This window comes from Gavia stellata, chromosome 18 (assembly GCF_030936135.1).
Source record: "Gavia stellata isolate bGavSte3 chromosome 18, bGavSte3.hap2, whole genome shotgun sequence".
In the NCBI taxonomy this organism is placed as follows: domain Eukaryota; kingdom Metazoa; phylum Chordata; class Aves; order Gaviiformes; family Gaviidae; genus Gavia; species Gavia stellata.
In genome coordinates this window covers 12,495,377-12,511,943 of record NC_082611.1, presented here as the reverse complement: position 1 = coordinate 12,511,943, position 16,567 = coordinate 12,495,377, and the positions used below count along the sequence as shown (strand labels likewise).

General features: G+C 42.7%; 1 protein-coding gene across 1 annotated transcript; it reads right to left on the bottom strand.

Annotated features, from left to right (window-relative positions):
* Positions 1–419: 419 nt before the first annotated feature.
* On the bottom strand, positions 420–7,808 carry LITAF (lipopolysaccharide induced TNF factor). The gene is made up of 4 exons (XM_009820234.2): positions 7,736–7,808; positions 1,522–1,704; positions 960–1,116; positions 420–620 (listed from the first exon to the last, which is right to left on the bottom strand). Exons 2-4 carry the CDS (start codon positions 1,697–1,699, stop codon positions 512–514), a joined length of 444 nt encoding a protein of 147 aa, XP_009818536.1. The 5' UTR covers positions 1,700–1,704; positions 7,736–7,808; the 3' UTR covers positions 420–511.
* Positions 7,809–16,567: the final 8,759 nt, after the last annotated feature.

Below are 16,567 nucleotides of genomic sequence, written 5' to 3'. Positions count from 1 at the left end.
TAGCGCTCATGAAAAGATGCCAACAAATCACTTCTTTTGTCAAAGAGGGGCACCGGTCTCAGAGGCAAGCAACTCCCTGACAGTTTGTAAACAGTGCTGTTGCAAAAGCATCAACACCAAGCATAAGACTATATAGGTCTCCATAGACATTCTCCTCTTGGTCTGTGCTGAGACTGTAAGCAAGCACACCAGTGTGCAACACAATTGAGGCAAGATTAACTGAAGAATGTCGCCAACCTGTTTTGCATAAAGCAGAAAGGGAAAACATTTAGTTGCTATCAACTGGTGCTGGACTGAGTGGCCGATAAAGATTACACATACTTTTTACAGACCTAAGTCAGAATCCCCTCAAGCAATTTCTTATTCAAACAATCTAGCAATAAACATTACTTTTGATTGGTTCCAGTGACAGGATGCACAGAAACAACCAGAAGTCTCCATGAAGCTTCAGAAAGGGCTTCTAGAGGTGCTAATCAACTTCATCAATCAATTATCAATGTTTAAATACTGCCTATAAACGTTTGTAAGAACCAAGAAGAGCATTGCAGTTTGGACAGGTGTGATCCACATCCTTTAGGGCATCAATGCAGAAGGGAATTAAGCAGCAGCCAGCTATACACCTACAAAGGAAAAAAAAAACAAAACAACCAAACAATCTGTTTTACCACTTGTTACATACACAAGAAAGTAAAATATATTTCCTGCAAAAGCCATCAGTAAAACTGGTGCCATGAAGCTTTAGGAAGAACACACATGGCTATGGAGTCCATCACTCCAGTGTTCTAAAGCTGCTTTAAGGTCCTATAGGACTTAAATGCAGATGTAGGCTATTCAAACTATAAAGGATCAGGCCCCAGACAGAATGAGAAAGCCACAAAGCTGAGGGCTTTATTACTCCTTAGAGCTATAAAAGGTCACGTAAGAAGAGAAAAATAAAGCGCAAATTGGAATCAACCTACCCCAGCAGGCAGAGGCCACCACATGACAGCCAAGTCAAAGCTCCTGAGTCATACGAGAGACGTGTCACTATCATCTGGTTACAGGAAGGGCAGCACATCTGAACTGGGCGGTCATAAAATACTACTGGTTGCTGCACGTACACTGTCTGAACTGTAACTGAGCAGAGAAATACACTGTTTACTCAATGGGTAAATAAGGAAAAAAGGACAGTTGATCAACTTCCTCTTAGCTAGAACCAGCTACTACTCTGAAGTATTTGAGGCTCAGAGCAATGAAATGCACAATGACAAAGAGAAATCACCATGGCGTTTCCTAATGCAGAAGCACGCTGTCTTGAGAGTAAGTATGCATTAAAAACTGCAGAAAGCCAAAATAAGTTGTTGTTATTAGTGCACACAAAAGGATTCACAAGAATTGATTCCCCTTATTCCCTTCAAAAATATTTTTTTGGAAGGTGCGGAACACCTGTGCACCCCAATCTTTAATCTTCTGCACAGCACCTATTACATAGCCATTTGCCACCTCCTTAACATGAGGTACAGTACAGTTTTTCAGGCTTACCAGGGTTATTCACTGGTGCAGGCTGTCCCATGTATGGGGGAGGGTTCATTCCCTTCCCATCTGGTTTCTGGCCAAGTTCTGGGACAGGATAGGGGTGAGGATAGCTCACATTGATTCCTGTTGTTTCCTCATAAGAAGGTGGTGCAGATGGGACAGGGACACCACTCGGAGCAGACATTGTAACTAAAACATAATAGAAAATTGTAACAAAAGACATTATTTATTGACGGCAAGTGACAACTAATTCGGCTCTATTCAGACAGAAAGCAAGAAGATAACTAGATTAAAATGCACCTTTACAAGCATAAAATTTATTGAGTGTTATTTGTTTCTGATAGTATTTCTCATAGTATTAAATGTTAATCTTTATTTCATTGCTGTTGTTGCTTCCTTCACTCTTCCTTTTCACAGGACAGTTTTTACACATTTTCCCACCACCAATTCTTCCTTCATAAATTAAAAATTTATAAAAACAGGGACATGGGGCATCTTTATTAGTATATTAAGCTATCTGGCAGTTTCTCCATTTTTTCCAAGAACAGTATTTCAGATTGCCCCCCGTTCTCCTGAAAAAAAAAAAAAAAAAAAAAAATCAAACAGTATGATAGGCCATGTGGTAGTTGCTAACTGACATGAGCCTGGTTTGTGGTGAAGCTCAAGTATCTAAAAAAGACTATTTATCTCTGCTGCAGTTTGAAATAAAAAAATATTTATATTGAAGGAAACAGAAACCCCAAACAATTAAGTACATCCAACTCAACGTTCAAATATGTCTAAGGTTGCCATTTTTGCTGCTTACCAAAGTTTCAATGCGTTTGTTAATGCAGCTTTCCTCCACCAACTGTTATTTCATTACAGAGTACAAGAATTCTAACCATCACCTCTTCCCAAAGTGGAAAGAAATTATTGTGATTTCAATGCAGACTTCCTCTCTTTCTCCTTGCCTACCCACTTCCTATTCTCTGCCCACCAATTTCTTTGTTTTACATCTTCTGAAGAAAGTAAGGCACAATCCTTAACAAACTGCTTGCAAACCAACTCCCTGCCCCTAGAGCTCATTGCAAGACTGGGTCTAGAACTAGCTGAAAACCAGCTTCCTCTACTTAAAAAAAAAAAAAAAAAAAAAAAAAAAAAAACCACACCACCAAAAAACCCCACAACCCCCAAGCAAAACGCCCTAACAAACAAAAAACCCAAACCAACCATGATTATAAAGAGTTTCTCAGTATCAAACTTATTCAGCTTCAGATAAGATAGTACCTGCAGTAAATTGATATGGCAATAAGCATTAACCCAAGGATTAAATAGTAATGAAAACAAAGGCGAAACGGACATTCTAGAAAGGATTTTCAGCATTTTATTTTAGCTTAAGCAAGACTTACAGCCTGGATTAGTTAGTAAACTGCATGTTATACTTCCTTATGCAATCTCTTAAGGCACTAATAGACTTCCCATAGTTTCCATTCGCACTTTTCTCCCTGCACATAGGTACGGAACAGCTTGTCACTGTAATCCTAATATGTTTTACAGATACATTCTTATATAAAATACCACTTATACAGACATGTCTGGCAAGAGCAACTAATGCATAATGCCTAATTACAAAGAGGACAAAAGATTAATATTACAAACCGACCCCAGATCATACAAAAAGTGATACAGAATCTTAAGCATCCATACAGGATAGGGAAGACTGGCATTTCTAACACCTTAACAAACTGTACCCAGCTACTTACGAAACAGCAGCAGTTTACTAATTGAAAAATAAGCAAGCACAAAAACAAGCTGATGGCAGAAGCAGAAACTGAACCCACAAGTTTTGTCGTCTTAAAGCAGACTCTCAAATGCTGCTCCCAAATAATTCAAAAGGGAAGACTGTTCGGTGACAGGTACCTGGGTGCAAGAAGAAGCAAAGGATAAGACTGCTAACAGGGGAGCCAAATACACCAAAAAGTTATCTGGAGGTAGCATATATGCAAACCATTAGGCAACATTAAAGCTATGCCAAACCAGGATATGCAAACATTGAAAGACCAACAAGCACACTAGCCACAAGACTGGACCTTTTACATTGATACACAAGAAGTTTCCATTTACGTCTGGAAGTTTCAGATCCAAATACCACTAAGCATAGAGAAGAACTCCGTACTAGCTTCTCTTCCCAGACTCTCACTAGTCTTTTGCTTCAAGTCTTTCAAAATGCATATGGCAAGACAAAGACCAACAGCTTCAGCTACCCGTCCTTGCAGCTACCGAGCATTCTTCTGCTCTTCATGAAAAAACTCTTGTATTCCAGGTGCACAATGGTAAGGTGGACATTGACTCACTATGCCCAGCTGCACTCTAACTTTGCACAGATGAGTCACTCCAGAGAAGAATTAATAAAGCAGCAAAAGCAGCAGCCCCCGCCTCCAGATTTTTCTTTTTTGTTCATTTGCTCAATAGAAAGAATCACAAGTATCTAAAGCTGTGAGCACTTTTCTCAGCCCAAATAATTTCCTTCATAAGCACACACTGGAACAACATCAACATGGGGCAAAGCACCATTCCAGTTCATTCCTTTCTGCAGAGGTCTCTTGCTCTACATACTGAACAAAGTTGGCATAAAGGGAGGGAAAAGGCTGTTAAAAGCCACAGCATTCAAAAACCACTCTATTTAAACGCAACCAGATTAGTTACTTATGCTAGCTGGAGACCAGGAAGACAAGTAACAAATCCTACCGACAGAACAATGCATGGATACCCTTCTCTCCAATAGAGAGTGCAGCACAGCTTTATGTCACGTTTACAACTGCACTAAAGCCACATGAATTTTGGGGAATGGAAGCCTTTTGAAACTGTTGAATACTTAGCCAAACTCAGTAGTACACAGCAGTTTTTGGAAGGTTTTGCATTTTGAAAAATCATATTTCAGCTAATTCAAACGCTCCCCTCCATTTCAATTCCTAAACTCTAACTCCATGCAGCAACCAGAAACCAGAAGCAGGGTCTGGATTTGCTCTCTACCCAGAACTGCCAATTTTAACACGGCAAAAGAATTTGCAGGCTGTACCTGGGGGAAAAAAAAAAAAAAAGGCACAACACCTGGCTAAACTTTCCTTTTATCTTGTTATTGGAGAAAGTGAATTAAGTGAATCAGAAATTCTAAGGTAACTAATCTGAAGAACTTATTAACCAAGCATTCATTATAAAGCCAAGATTCTTACAGCCTTCTATCATGGGCTTCAGGGCTTGTATCTGACTAAAATCATCCAAGATAAAACTTTGACTTGAAACTAGAAGTATGCTCAGAGGCAGCTACACATTGCAGAAGGATTCAGCAGGATATATATCTCATCAGACAATTGTCCAATATTGTTTATGTAACTAATTAAAATACAGGCTATGACCTACACTTTTTTTTTTTTTAAATAGCTGCATAGCATTCCTCAGTACACCCTCCCACAACATGGGTTTGTAAGAAGTTGGTCAGTTTCTTCAGAATACTAATGGAAGTATCAAACTGTAAAATCTATTGTAGATGAGGAAGACTCTTACTCTGACCTTCTTCATCAAGTTGAATACAGTCATTACAGGGAAAATAAGAAAGAATGTATGTTTATCACAGTCCAGAAGCTACACAGGTCTTATTTAACGTGCCCAAAACAATAGGTTGCCCTGTGATAACCTATACCTGCTGCATCTGCCAGATAATACATACTCACATGTTAACTTATGCCATTGTCTGTTCTAAGAAGGGAAATGTATTCAAGATTCCCTTCCTGCCAAGGGGCAGATTTACTGCAAGAACCTTAGGGCGCCATTATCTGTGTCATGCTCCCAAATACAGAGATGCACAAAGCTACAGGGCTGCAGTCATCTTCCCCTTCCCTCCTCACACTCCATTCATGATGCAGACCAGTCAGGGTCAGAGTCTGGCTCACATGCCTTTCATGCATCTTCACCTAGTGATAATCACCATAACTACAAATTGTCTGCTCCACACCCAAAACTGAACACATATTTATTACCATTTTCTCACCACAGGATGCATCCCCCATCTTATGAGAATTTTTTATATTGCCCAGATCAGTATGTTAACATTATGTAGTTTAAAACTGCAGCCTTTTTCTGAAGACAGGATGCAAATGTGTATTCTAAGAATGCAGAGAAACATCTTTTGCCCAAGAACAAATGGAAAAAAAAAAAAAAACAGGAGGGGGAACAAGTGAAAAGTGGAAAGGTAAGTCAAGTCATTCATGCCTTACCCAACAATTACAGATGAATCATTAGGCAACAATTTTTTTAATCCCAGCCGGTTTCCTGACCTGCACAAGAGTCTAGTAGAAACGGATTCCACAGCAGCACACAGGTAACAGCAACAGCACCTCAAGGATAACTGTCGTTAGATGATCTCTCTGCCCCTTATCAGCAGGGGAGAAAAAATGGTCTGCACAGTCCTCACACTAACACACCATGCGAGGAGAAACTTAGGCACAGAAGCGTTGCTCCTGGGAGGCTGGAGAGGATGGAGGGAACTGTAGAGTCATCCCTCTCTCCCTGCCCAGCCAAACCTGAACCTGGCACCTGCTTTTAATGCAATAGCAAGTACTGCTCTTCTAGGAATGGAAGAGCAAATACACTTACTACCTTACAGAACAATTTTCCTTATCTGAAATCTTCCTTAGCCACTCAGATACAGACCAAAACCGCTCCGCTTGCTTTTAAATAGGCGCCCCTGAAACTAAATAATTACATCTGCATTTGCTTGAAGTCTTTCCGAAACAAACTTTAGTATAAAGAAAACATAATTTTTAGTTTAAATCAGAGTGTATGTCTGTCATAAGAAATTTTTATAAAAGATAAGCATAGTTAGCTATATGAAAGTTTGAACTAAGAACATTTTCATTGTTTGGTATGGTTTTATAACTTTCCTGGTTTTATCAAAGTAAATTTATATCCTTAAAACAGTGCAATAGCAAATAACCTAAATCAATCTAAGACTATTTCTACCAAAAGAAAGATCCAACTTGCCACTTCAGCTGCCTACCCTACAGAGTGAGTTTTCAGCCACATCAGTTCCTTAGTCTCACCAGCCACACAATAGCATAAATGCTAGTGGTACAAGGGGAGATGGCGACAACATTCGTGCAAGGGAACATAAGCAGGTCATGAAACCAGACCCAACATCTCAGACCATCTGTTTTTACTTTCATAGAGCGTCATTCCAAAACTCAGAATCAATACATACACACTCTCAGCAAGAGGAGGGACACTTCCATTACACACATTTATTAGGATGACTTAGAAAAGAAGTACATAGTTTATTTTTATCTTCCACTGTGAGGAATGTTGCTGAATGTGAATTTACCTGAATGCATTACATCAAATTGCTTTCTAGAGAATTTTTACTGGAGGTACACCACACTAGCAAAGATGCCACGCAACACAAGGCAAGGACATGAAAATAAAGTAAGCCTATATCTGGCTATCCAAGTGATGAACAAGGTGACAATATCATCAAGAAAGCATACTTTTTATAACAGCGTAAGAAGGTATTATTTTCTTAGATTTCTTAGCAGTTCTCATTTTTTCGGGGACTTCTATTGAATGGTATATATGTTGGATGAAAAGAAACAAGACATGTAAATTTAGCCATTCACATTCGGGTGCAAGACAGCAGATGTCAAGCAGGGACATACTAGCTTTGACCCAGGATGAAGACACAGTGCTGGGCACCACCTGTTGGGAGAGTAGCAGAGGAGTTGGCAAGAGAAATGGGGCCGGAGGAAGGCTGCAAAACAGCACGGCGCGTGAGGGGCTTCAGCTGAGCAAGGGAGCAGACACCACTGAGAACAAAACCAGAAGATGCACATGGTTGCCAGGAACACAAGAGCCAAGCCACTGTCTCCCTGCCATTGCCATCCAACACTGAAAGCTTGCAGCTTGTCTCAAACTCCTGCCAGACTCTCAACTCCTGCTGCTCTATTCCCAGCCCAACTGCCTTCTCCTGGACATAATGTCCTTCACATATGCCCATTGCCCAAGCTTATTCCAAGAAGCTACACACCTCAATTTGAAAGACGTTACCTAAGCAGGCTTCGAAGTGCAGAGTACAGCACAGCCTGCACCAGGCAGGGAGAGAAACATGGGGAAAAAAGTCTCAGGCATTAAGAAAAAGGGGGGGGGGGGGGGGGGGGGGGGCGGCAGGTAGAGAGAAAATGGTTTGACTTACTTGGATTGTTGCACGTTTGTTACACACAGCTGAAAGTTGGTGTCTATACACTCTGGTATCTGATCTTTTCAGTCCAGGAAAACACTCACTGGGAACACCAGCAGAATCTGTAGGCAACAGACGAAAGGGCAAAGAACGGATTAGTTGGAAGGAAACAGAAGCAATGACTGGACAGTTTTTACTAGAAGCAAACAAAAGGCACAGTAAACAAGCCAGATAATAATGCAGAATTTCCCCATCGGGACTGTTGCTGGCTCTAAGTAATTCTGTAACAAGAACAGAAGTAGGAAACACACTGCAGAATAGAAAGCTGTAACAGAATACAAAGTCAAAGGGCCTTGAACAACCTCACCTAAGTAGGTCCTAAGCAGGCCGCTGATCCAAATGACCTCTGGAGATCCCTTGTCTGACCTAAATTACTCTATAATAACCCAGAAAACAAAAGTTAGGTTACTCTACTAGAAAAAGATTACAAAGGTCCAGTTCTATTTATATCCATACACTAAAGGCTAAATACTAAGTTATGACAAAACTGATGCAAAAGATACCAGTCATGATGTAAACAATTTAATTTGCTTTAATGACTTCTTCACTGAGGACAATTCTCCAGAAAACTGCCTTAATTGCTGGGCTATCTCCATTGCTGCCAGCTTGGTTCAGGTCAGAGCAGCACTAATTCATCCCAAATACCAATAGGAACTGTACGGCTATTAAATACTCCTTCTGTCCCAAGTACTGCTGTACACCTAGTGGAATGCAGATTCTGAATCAGTATCCTGATATCAAAAGGAAGTTGGGTTTTATTAGTGGACCCGACATTTTTTTTTTTCTTACTTCACAAGACATAAAGTAAATACATTTATTTGACAGCACAGGAACTTTAGACCATTTTAAGATAAGCTTGATTTTCTTGCTTTTTTGTGAGATGCTCTAGAAACTCCAGTCTATCATGGTTCCAAACTTTGTAGTAAGTTTTAGCCTTAACTCATAACCAACTTTGCTTGTGTCTACATAATCCTTTAAGCAGTTATATATCCTAATGTTTATCTAACATACTTCTACTACTGTAACTTCTCAACTAGAGTTCTCAACCACTGCCTCCCGTCTGGTAAACCTCTGCTAGTGTTACAATGTCCATGTTGCCTCCTCACCTACTCAGGTCTGTATCTGTCCATGTCAACACTGCTGTCCTGCAGGATCACCAGTCTTTTCCTTTCCACACTGTACCTGCGAATAATCAACTACCACCATGCACCAGCTGAGCGAGCGCAGAGTTCAGTTATGCAGCCAGTCACCCCCAGTGCCCCTGCAGCTGTGCGGGCCAATTCCTCTGCTGAGTCAGTAGCCAGTACTTGCTTTCCTTATTGTATATACCACCTACACACCTGTCCACATACCAAAAAGAAAAAAGTAATCTAAAATTGTTGTTGGTTCCTGCTCTGATAAGCTATTTATTCAGCCTTTCCCTCGCCATCCAAAAATCTCTCCCTTAAACCTTCAGTTACAAGGATAAGGCTCTGTGGACACACATCTCCAGACTGCAAACCTCAAAGAAAGTAAGTGTTATTTCTAAGCAACATAAACAAGTTCATTTGTAATCCGTGACTGCTCTTCACCAAGCCAATTCCTGTACCAGTTTCTGTGGTCATTCTTCTAAGTTTTAAAATAGGCCTCAAGTAGCATCTCTTGATTTTACACTTTTTCTGACCATGTCTCTCAAGTAAAAAAGCCCTTTCAACACCTGAAAGATGCCTACAGAGAACTTTGCAGGTACAAAAGACAACACGCAAAGAGAAAGAATTTCAGGCTTAAGTACCTGATTAGTACTCCATCCACACAAAGTACAGCTATGACCCAGTGCACAAGCTTCCCAACAAAGACACAAGCCTCTTCGCTTTCCTGGAATGCAGAAAAGTATCTGGAATATGGCTGATTGCTTTCCTTACACGACAGAGCTTTCATCAGGATTTCAGTGAAGTCTACAAACATTTCTATAAAGAACCTGTCACAAGTTTGTTCACGCTTCCAGGTTACGCAGGATTAATCTGCTGCACTGGAGGCATAGTAATACATCCGCAAACACTACTGATGTTTATACATTTCAGTAGTCCCACGGTCTTCCCAGTAGACTAAGCAGAAATGCAGAAAAGTTTATTAGAGAATTGTGTACTCAGTCCAGAGTGGGTTTTACAATAGCCACGTAGCTAGGACAAACACAGCAGCTGGTACAGAAGGACAGATGTGGCTACAGTCGCAATGTGTGTGCAGGAACAGGAACTGTGGTAACCCATCACTTCCTTGAGGACAGGCATTGCTCTTTCACACCATCCTCATACTCATTGCAGCTTTAGCAGACTGAAGAGGGAGCAAGACAGCAGTCAAAGATGACTAAAATCAGTAATTTTTTGTGACGATATTTGTAGTACCAAATATTCCATAGCTGTATTTTTAAAAACCACTGAACTCCCGTTTTCTTCAGAAAAAGAAAAGTTTCCCCTTGTGACTAAACTACAGAGCTGAATGCTGATCAGCTACCCCCAGTCACAGCTACTTCTGCTACGCAAACACTGCGCGACCGAAGACCGTCCTCACCTCTGCTTTACTGAAGAGCAAGTTCTAAGAAAGCCCCACCCTTTCATAGATTTCAAAATGGTCGTGATCATAACTTCCAGCATGAACACATCTAGTCTTGATATTTAAAATACAATACTTATTTTTAAATGATGTTGCATTTTTCATTTCTTACCACTGACTAGTTTTGGACAGCTGGTTCAATTTAAAATTGACTGCTATGCTTTTTCACTTCCCCCCCCCTTCCTGAAGACAGATGCAAACAGGTCTCAGGTCTTTGCAGAGCTTGGCAGCATCCCTGGCATGACAACCACCTGTGCCTTCCTTTTCTTTTTTAAAAGTTAAAGCTTCAAATCTGAAGCACAGATAATGTTTACCGAGTCCTACAGTGAATGGTATAAAATTAAAACCAAGTACCAGTCCCTTTAAGTTATCTATAAAAACAGAAATTCCTAATAAAGAACAAGAAGACATCAGGATTACAAAACAATCTCTTCAAAATACTGAGTATTGTGGAGGTAACCACACCTTCAGCTTTTCAACTTAATTTTGCTAATGTCCCTTCTGCTTTAAATGTAAACTTTGAAAAGATATTTGAACTATTACTTCATACAGCCAGTGCAAACATGTGTCTTGCAATCCTGAGCACTACTTGAAGATTAGCCTGGGGACAAGAGAAAGACAAGGTAATAACCCACCTCTCTGCTGGGTATTAAAAAAAAAAAAGGAAAAGACTTGCTTACAAACACAGCTTTCCTAACCCAGCTTGGCCAAGCAAATACGTTGTTGCCCCTCCCTTACTCTTTATCTCTTGCTAAGATTTGACACGATTTAATCCCTTAAATTAAACAAGTCCTACTCAGTCCTCTTCACTAGAAATCCCAAGTTGCTCTCCAACACCACAGGTAACATAGGGGCTCCCTGCACAGCAGAGTTTAAGACAGCTACTAATCAGCAGCACCTGGAATGAAACACAGGTTGAAGGCTAAAAACAATCAGGCGGGATATACAGGTTTATCAGAGCACTCGGGATTTGTACAGCACACAGCAGCAAGCCGTAACACTGCACTTACTTGGGGCCACCATCTTGGTTCTCTGGACAGTAACTTCCTAGTTTACCAACCTGCTTAGAAATATTAAAGTTGTGTAAATTTCTCAGGCCTTCGTGAGAGAATAAAATTCAGTAATAATTCCAATAAAGACTTTGAAACATTATTTTGCTAAGGCAACCAATGCCATTCAGGTCACACTGAATTTTATACTGGTAGAATAGAAACGGTACCACACAGCGTGTTCTCCCCAGCAGGAGCGGTTACAGACGTTTCGTGTGTTACTTTTACCAAGCACTCAACAATCTCGGAATAATCCTGCGAGTGGCTTCAACTGGGGTCCTGCTGAGGCCGGTAAACCCCTCCCTGGGGCGCTGCCGGGCCCCTTCGAAACAGACTGCTGCTGCGCCGCTCTCGAGCCCGTTCCCTGAGGAAAGGGACACTTCCCGCCCGAGCCCGGCTGCCGCCTGCAACAGTTGGGTTTCGCTTCTCTTACAGCTCACGGCTTCGGCGCCGGCCCCGCGCCCGCAGCCGAGCGGGCAGGAGCCGCCGCCCGCGGCCTCTCCCGGGCCGTGTCCTGACCGTCCCGCCGCTGCCGGGACGGCGCCCGCGCCGCTCGGGGCACCGCTGGCGCCCGCGAAGCCCGCGCTTCCCCCCTGCGCCCCGGGGGCTCCTGCGCGGCGGGACCAGCCCGCCGAGACGAGGCAGCTCCCCCGCCCCGCAGCCGGGCCGGGGGGGTCCGGCCCTGCCTGGGCGCCGCGGGAGGGCTGGGAGCGGCGCCGGGAAGGGCAGCGCTCAGGCCCCGGGCGGCGGCCGGCAACTGGGACCCCCGAAAGCGGCCCCGGCAGTGGAGCAAAGCCTCCCCCCGTCCTGCCCGCCGCGGGAGCGGGTCCCGGCGGGGTCCGTCCGGCAGCAGCCAGGCTCCGGGCGGCGCGACAGAGCCCGGCGCGCCCAGCGTCGCCCGCAGCGGCCCCGCGGCCCTTACCGCTCGGCAGCGGGTGCCTGCCTGCCCTGCTCTCCGCCCGGGTGAAGCCACCGTCCCGCAGGGCTTGTCCCGCCCCATCCCCAGCCTCGCCTTCCTCCTCACCCTCTCACGAGTGCCCGCGGGAGGCTGCCTCGGGAGGACAGTCCGCCGCCCCCAGCCCTGGGCCCGGGCCAGGCCCTGCCCGGAGCCCAGCTGGTCGGGGGGAGCCGCCTCCCCCCGCTCCCCCAGACATACCGGCAGCGCCTCGTCCGCTCCCCGCCGAGCGGGGCCTCCCGCGCCCGGGCTGCGAGCGGAGCCAGCGCGTCCCCGCACCTGGGCGCGGCGCGTCTGAGCACTGGCAGGAGGAAAAGGAAAGGACACAAAACTCCGTGGAAGTACAAACTGACGCACACCGCCGTAATTCCCCTGCTCTGCCTGACAAACGGCCAGTCCTAAGCATCGGGGAACTTCGCAGCTCTCGGCAAGAGGCTTACTCATAGATTGACAAATTGAAACAAGTGATCTTCAACTTTCCCATAATCGGCGGAGCCAGACTCCGCATTTCGTGGCAGAGGAGGAAAAAACCCTGCCCTAATTCTACAATACCCCTTATGCTACCACAATCAGTTCTTTCAGACAACACCGCATGCAAGAAAACATAACATGATCGAAGAAACCTTCAACAGATACAGCAATTTTAACTAGTGCCCTTACAGGCAATTGAATTGGATTCAGTCTTTGGAAAATACCGACTATGTCACTCCTTCCTCTATCCAACCCAACAGCTCAAAGGTAAGACAGAAAATGAATTACTGGCCAGATCCCTGAAAGGGATTCAACAAGGACTGCTTCACCTGCTATCGTTTAGGTGAACCAGTTGGCAAGAGCTAGTATTCAAGTGCTTTAATCTACTTCAGGCTGAAGGGAGTCAATAACACCTGAGGGCTCCGCAGGGATTGTGCATTAGGCCTTTCGGCTTGAAAGCATCTAAAATCATTTCAAGTCCTATTTTTGTGTTTAAATCTTTTCTTGGATCTTGCCCTAAGTAACATGTATAAAGCTTCAATTCAAACACATCCCAGAGCCAGGATTCAGGTTTCATAGGACAAACAAGGCTCTTCCCCCAAGTAACAACAAGCCCAACAGTGAGTTCTGCAGTCACAGTAATCTACTGAACCACCGGCAGGTACGTGTACTCGGGGGTTTCATCAGATGTTGGAGTATGAGGGCTCTGGCAGCGTGCATATTCCCAATCCCCTGATTTGAGGGGAAGGGAGGGGGTTGATTTAGCAGCATTCAGTCCTTCCTATGAATTAGCATTTGAACCTGAGAGTAGAACTAGACTTAGAGGTGAACAAATTTTCATCATTATCAAGAAATCACATTATATATTACGATATTTTTCTCAGTAGCAGAGTATGAGTAATTTGGCTTTGGTGCCCTGGCCTAAGTAAAATTGGAATAATTGTTCTCTTTGTCACTAAATCCCCTTCCCTAGGTGGCTATGAGCAGCTTAGAAGCCACAGGAGAGAGAAGCCATGACTGAACATATCTCCCAGGGTGAAATAAGGCATGACCTTCAACTGAAAGCCTTCTTACTCTGACTGCCATGCTCTCTCATATTTTTTGCTTACCTTTAGTCAGAGGCTGGCTCGTGCTACAGCTTTTACTCCTCCTTGGGGACCCCAAAAATATTGCTCCCTTTTGCCGTACTACTGTTTCCACCAAATGTCCAAATACAGCAGGCGGTCAGCATCCACTTATCAGTGTGTGAGCATATTTCCTCTCACTACCCCTCCTCCTTCCCACCCATCTCACCATTCACCAGTTCGTCCCTTTCCAGTCCTTTGCTGGCTGGCACTGGGTGAAAGAAGAATCAGCTTTAGCCAGCCTCTGGCTGGCCAGGCCACCGCAGCATCTGCGAGCTGCAGCCCGCCAGCCTGCCTGGGTTAGGCAGGGTGCCTGCCTGCACCACTGGGCAAACCCAGCCCAGCTTCCCCGAAGTGGCTGCCTGTGCGGTGGGACCCGGAGAAGCTCTCTTCCTGCAACAGACCAAGTGATGGGGTGGGGACACATGCAGCATCAACTCACTGCATACTTGAGGAAACATGGCTAGAAATTAAGATAAATCTTTATTATCTCTCACCCCGTCCCCATGGGCTGTGTACCTATTAGAATATTTTTGTTCTTAAGATTATAAACATAATTTGTTTTAAAAAATTGTAAGAGAAGAAGAAAGGCCACACGGCAATTTCAGAAGCTTGAAGTAGGTCCAAATGCAGTATGCTGTAACTACGAGAGCTCCACGCCATCACCTGTCCAGTGGCATGATGTGCTGGGCAGCCCCACCCTCTATATTTGGCTGTTAATGCTTTTCTCCACCCTACTGAGTCATCAACAAGGCTGCTAACAGCGTCATGGAAATGGAAATGTACACAGAATATTGTGTATATTTTGTCATCACAGTAATTGCATGTATTGTATTACAGAATGCCAGTAGATGTCAGTTTAGCCCCAAAAATGAATGCATGCTAGATTTATTAGCTTTTGCTTTTACAGCAGTAAGTTTCCACGTAAGAAACTAAACGAAGTTGAGAAGTTGATGTACATTTTAAAACCTGTTAGCCATATTTTTCATACTGTAATATGCCCTCAATGTGTAAAATAAGTAAACCTTAATGTCACCTTATTTTTCTCCTGCGTGGAAATCATAGGACTTGCACACATACAAATCAATCTTTTTTTTTTTTTTTGTCATTTTGCATATACTGATTTGTTCACACTAGAAAAGAATTTCTGTGAGTTTTGATCACTTCAATAGCACTAGATACTTAAGGAGAGTTGTGCCAGAATGCAGTTTCAGACCAGTAATCAATGTACATGCATAGATTTACAAAGAAAGCAAGGTAACATTAAGTCAAATAATCTGAAAGAATGTTTGGGGTTTTCCCCACTGTTGCAATGGCTGATTCAAGTTGCAAAGCAAACAAAACAAGAATTCCAACACAATTTGAACAGTTACTACAAGCAAAATACAGCCCGTCATTTTGGTGTTGCAATTGACAGTCAATATCCTGACCTACAAGAACAGCTAAAATCTAAGCCACTCATAGGTTTGCTTTTCACAATATAAATATTTTAAAAGAGAAACAGGTAAACATGATGGGGTTAAAAAAAAAAAAAAAAGAAGAGACACAAACAGCAGTGCCATCTAGAAGAGTAACACTTCCAAATTTTGGCAGCTTCATGTTTAAAGTACTGAACAAAACCAAACCAGACCAAAAATCCAAAATTATCGTTTCTACATAATTCACTGCTGCAAGCATCAATTGGTTGAAGAAAACCTACTTTAAAATCCGAAGAGCATGAACTACCAGGTGGGATCAATACTGATGGAGAACAAATTATTTACACTTACAATGTCAGGTGGTACTCAATCAAAATTCAGCTTCTGCCCATGGGAATGTTGACTGCCTGAGAAAGAAGAGCTTGAATTTCGATTAAAGTGGTATAGCTTAGCACTGATTTTGCTAATTCTAAATCTTTTCTCTGAGCCTTATAGCAAATCTAGCTCACCTATGAGCTGTATTCTTTTTCATGTAATTTTGTGTATAACACTAACAAAAAGTTAATTACATATAAATCCTCTCCAGTTTTGTTATTTAAATGAGTCAAAATAATCTCTTCCTTTCTTCTCCTTTTACCCTCCATTATCAGATACTGGTCTGCTAGGTTGTTACTGCTAAAGAATTTGGACAAAAAGTTTTTTAGGAAGTAAAATAAGTTAAACAAATTTAATTGTACATATTTGTCAAAACAGTCAGCATATAGAATGCACAGGTTTTCCTTCTGTTTCTCCTTAATTAAATAATACTGATATGAAGATCAGTATTTAGTCTGAGTATTGAATCTCTTTAATCATGAAATGATACAATTTCTTCACGTTTAGAAAATTACTGTCCTAAATCACTCACTAGGTTATGGGGGGGAAGTATCAGATAGTAAAGAGCTTTTTAATCAAAGAGAAAAAAGTGTAGTCAAAACCTATGTTCAGAGGACAAAGCTGGGAAAATGAAGGTTAATGTCTTATTTTTCCATTTCAGTAATTAGGTGATAAGCAAGTGGAACAAACTGACTAAAGAAGAAAGAGATTCTACATCTTTTGATTACTTCCAGACAAAGTTGGCTGACTTTCTGGAAAATACTTTTAAGACAAGCCTCAGTCATTACGAATCACATGTGTCACCT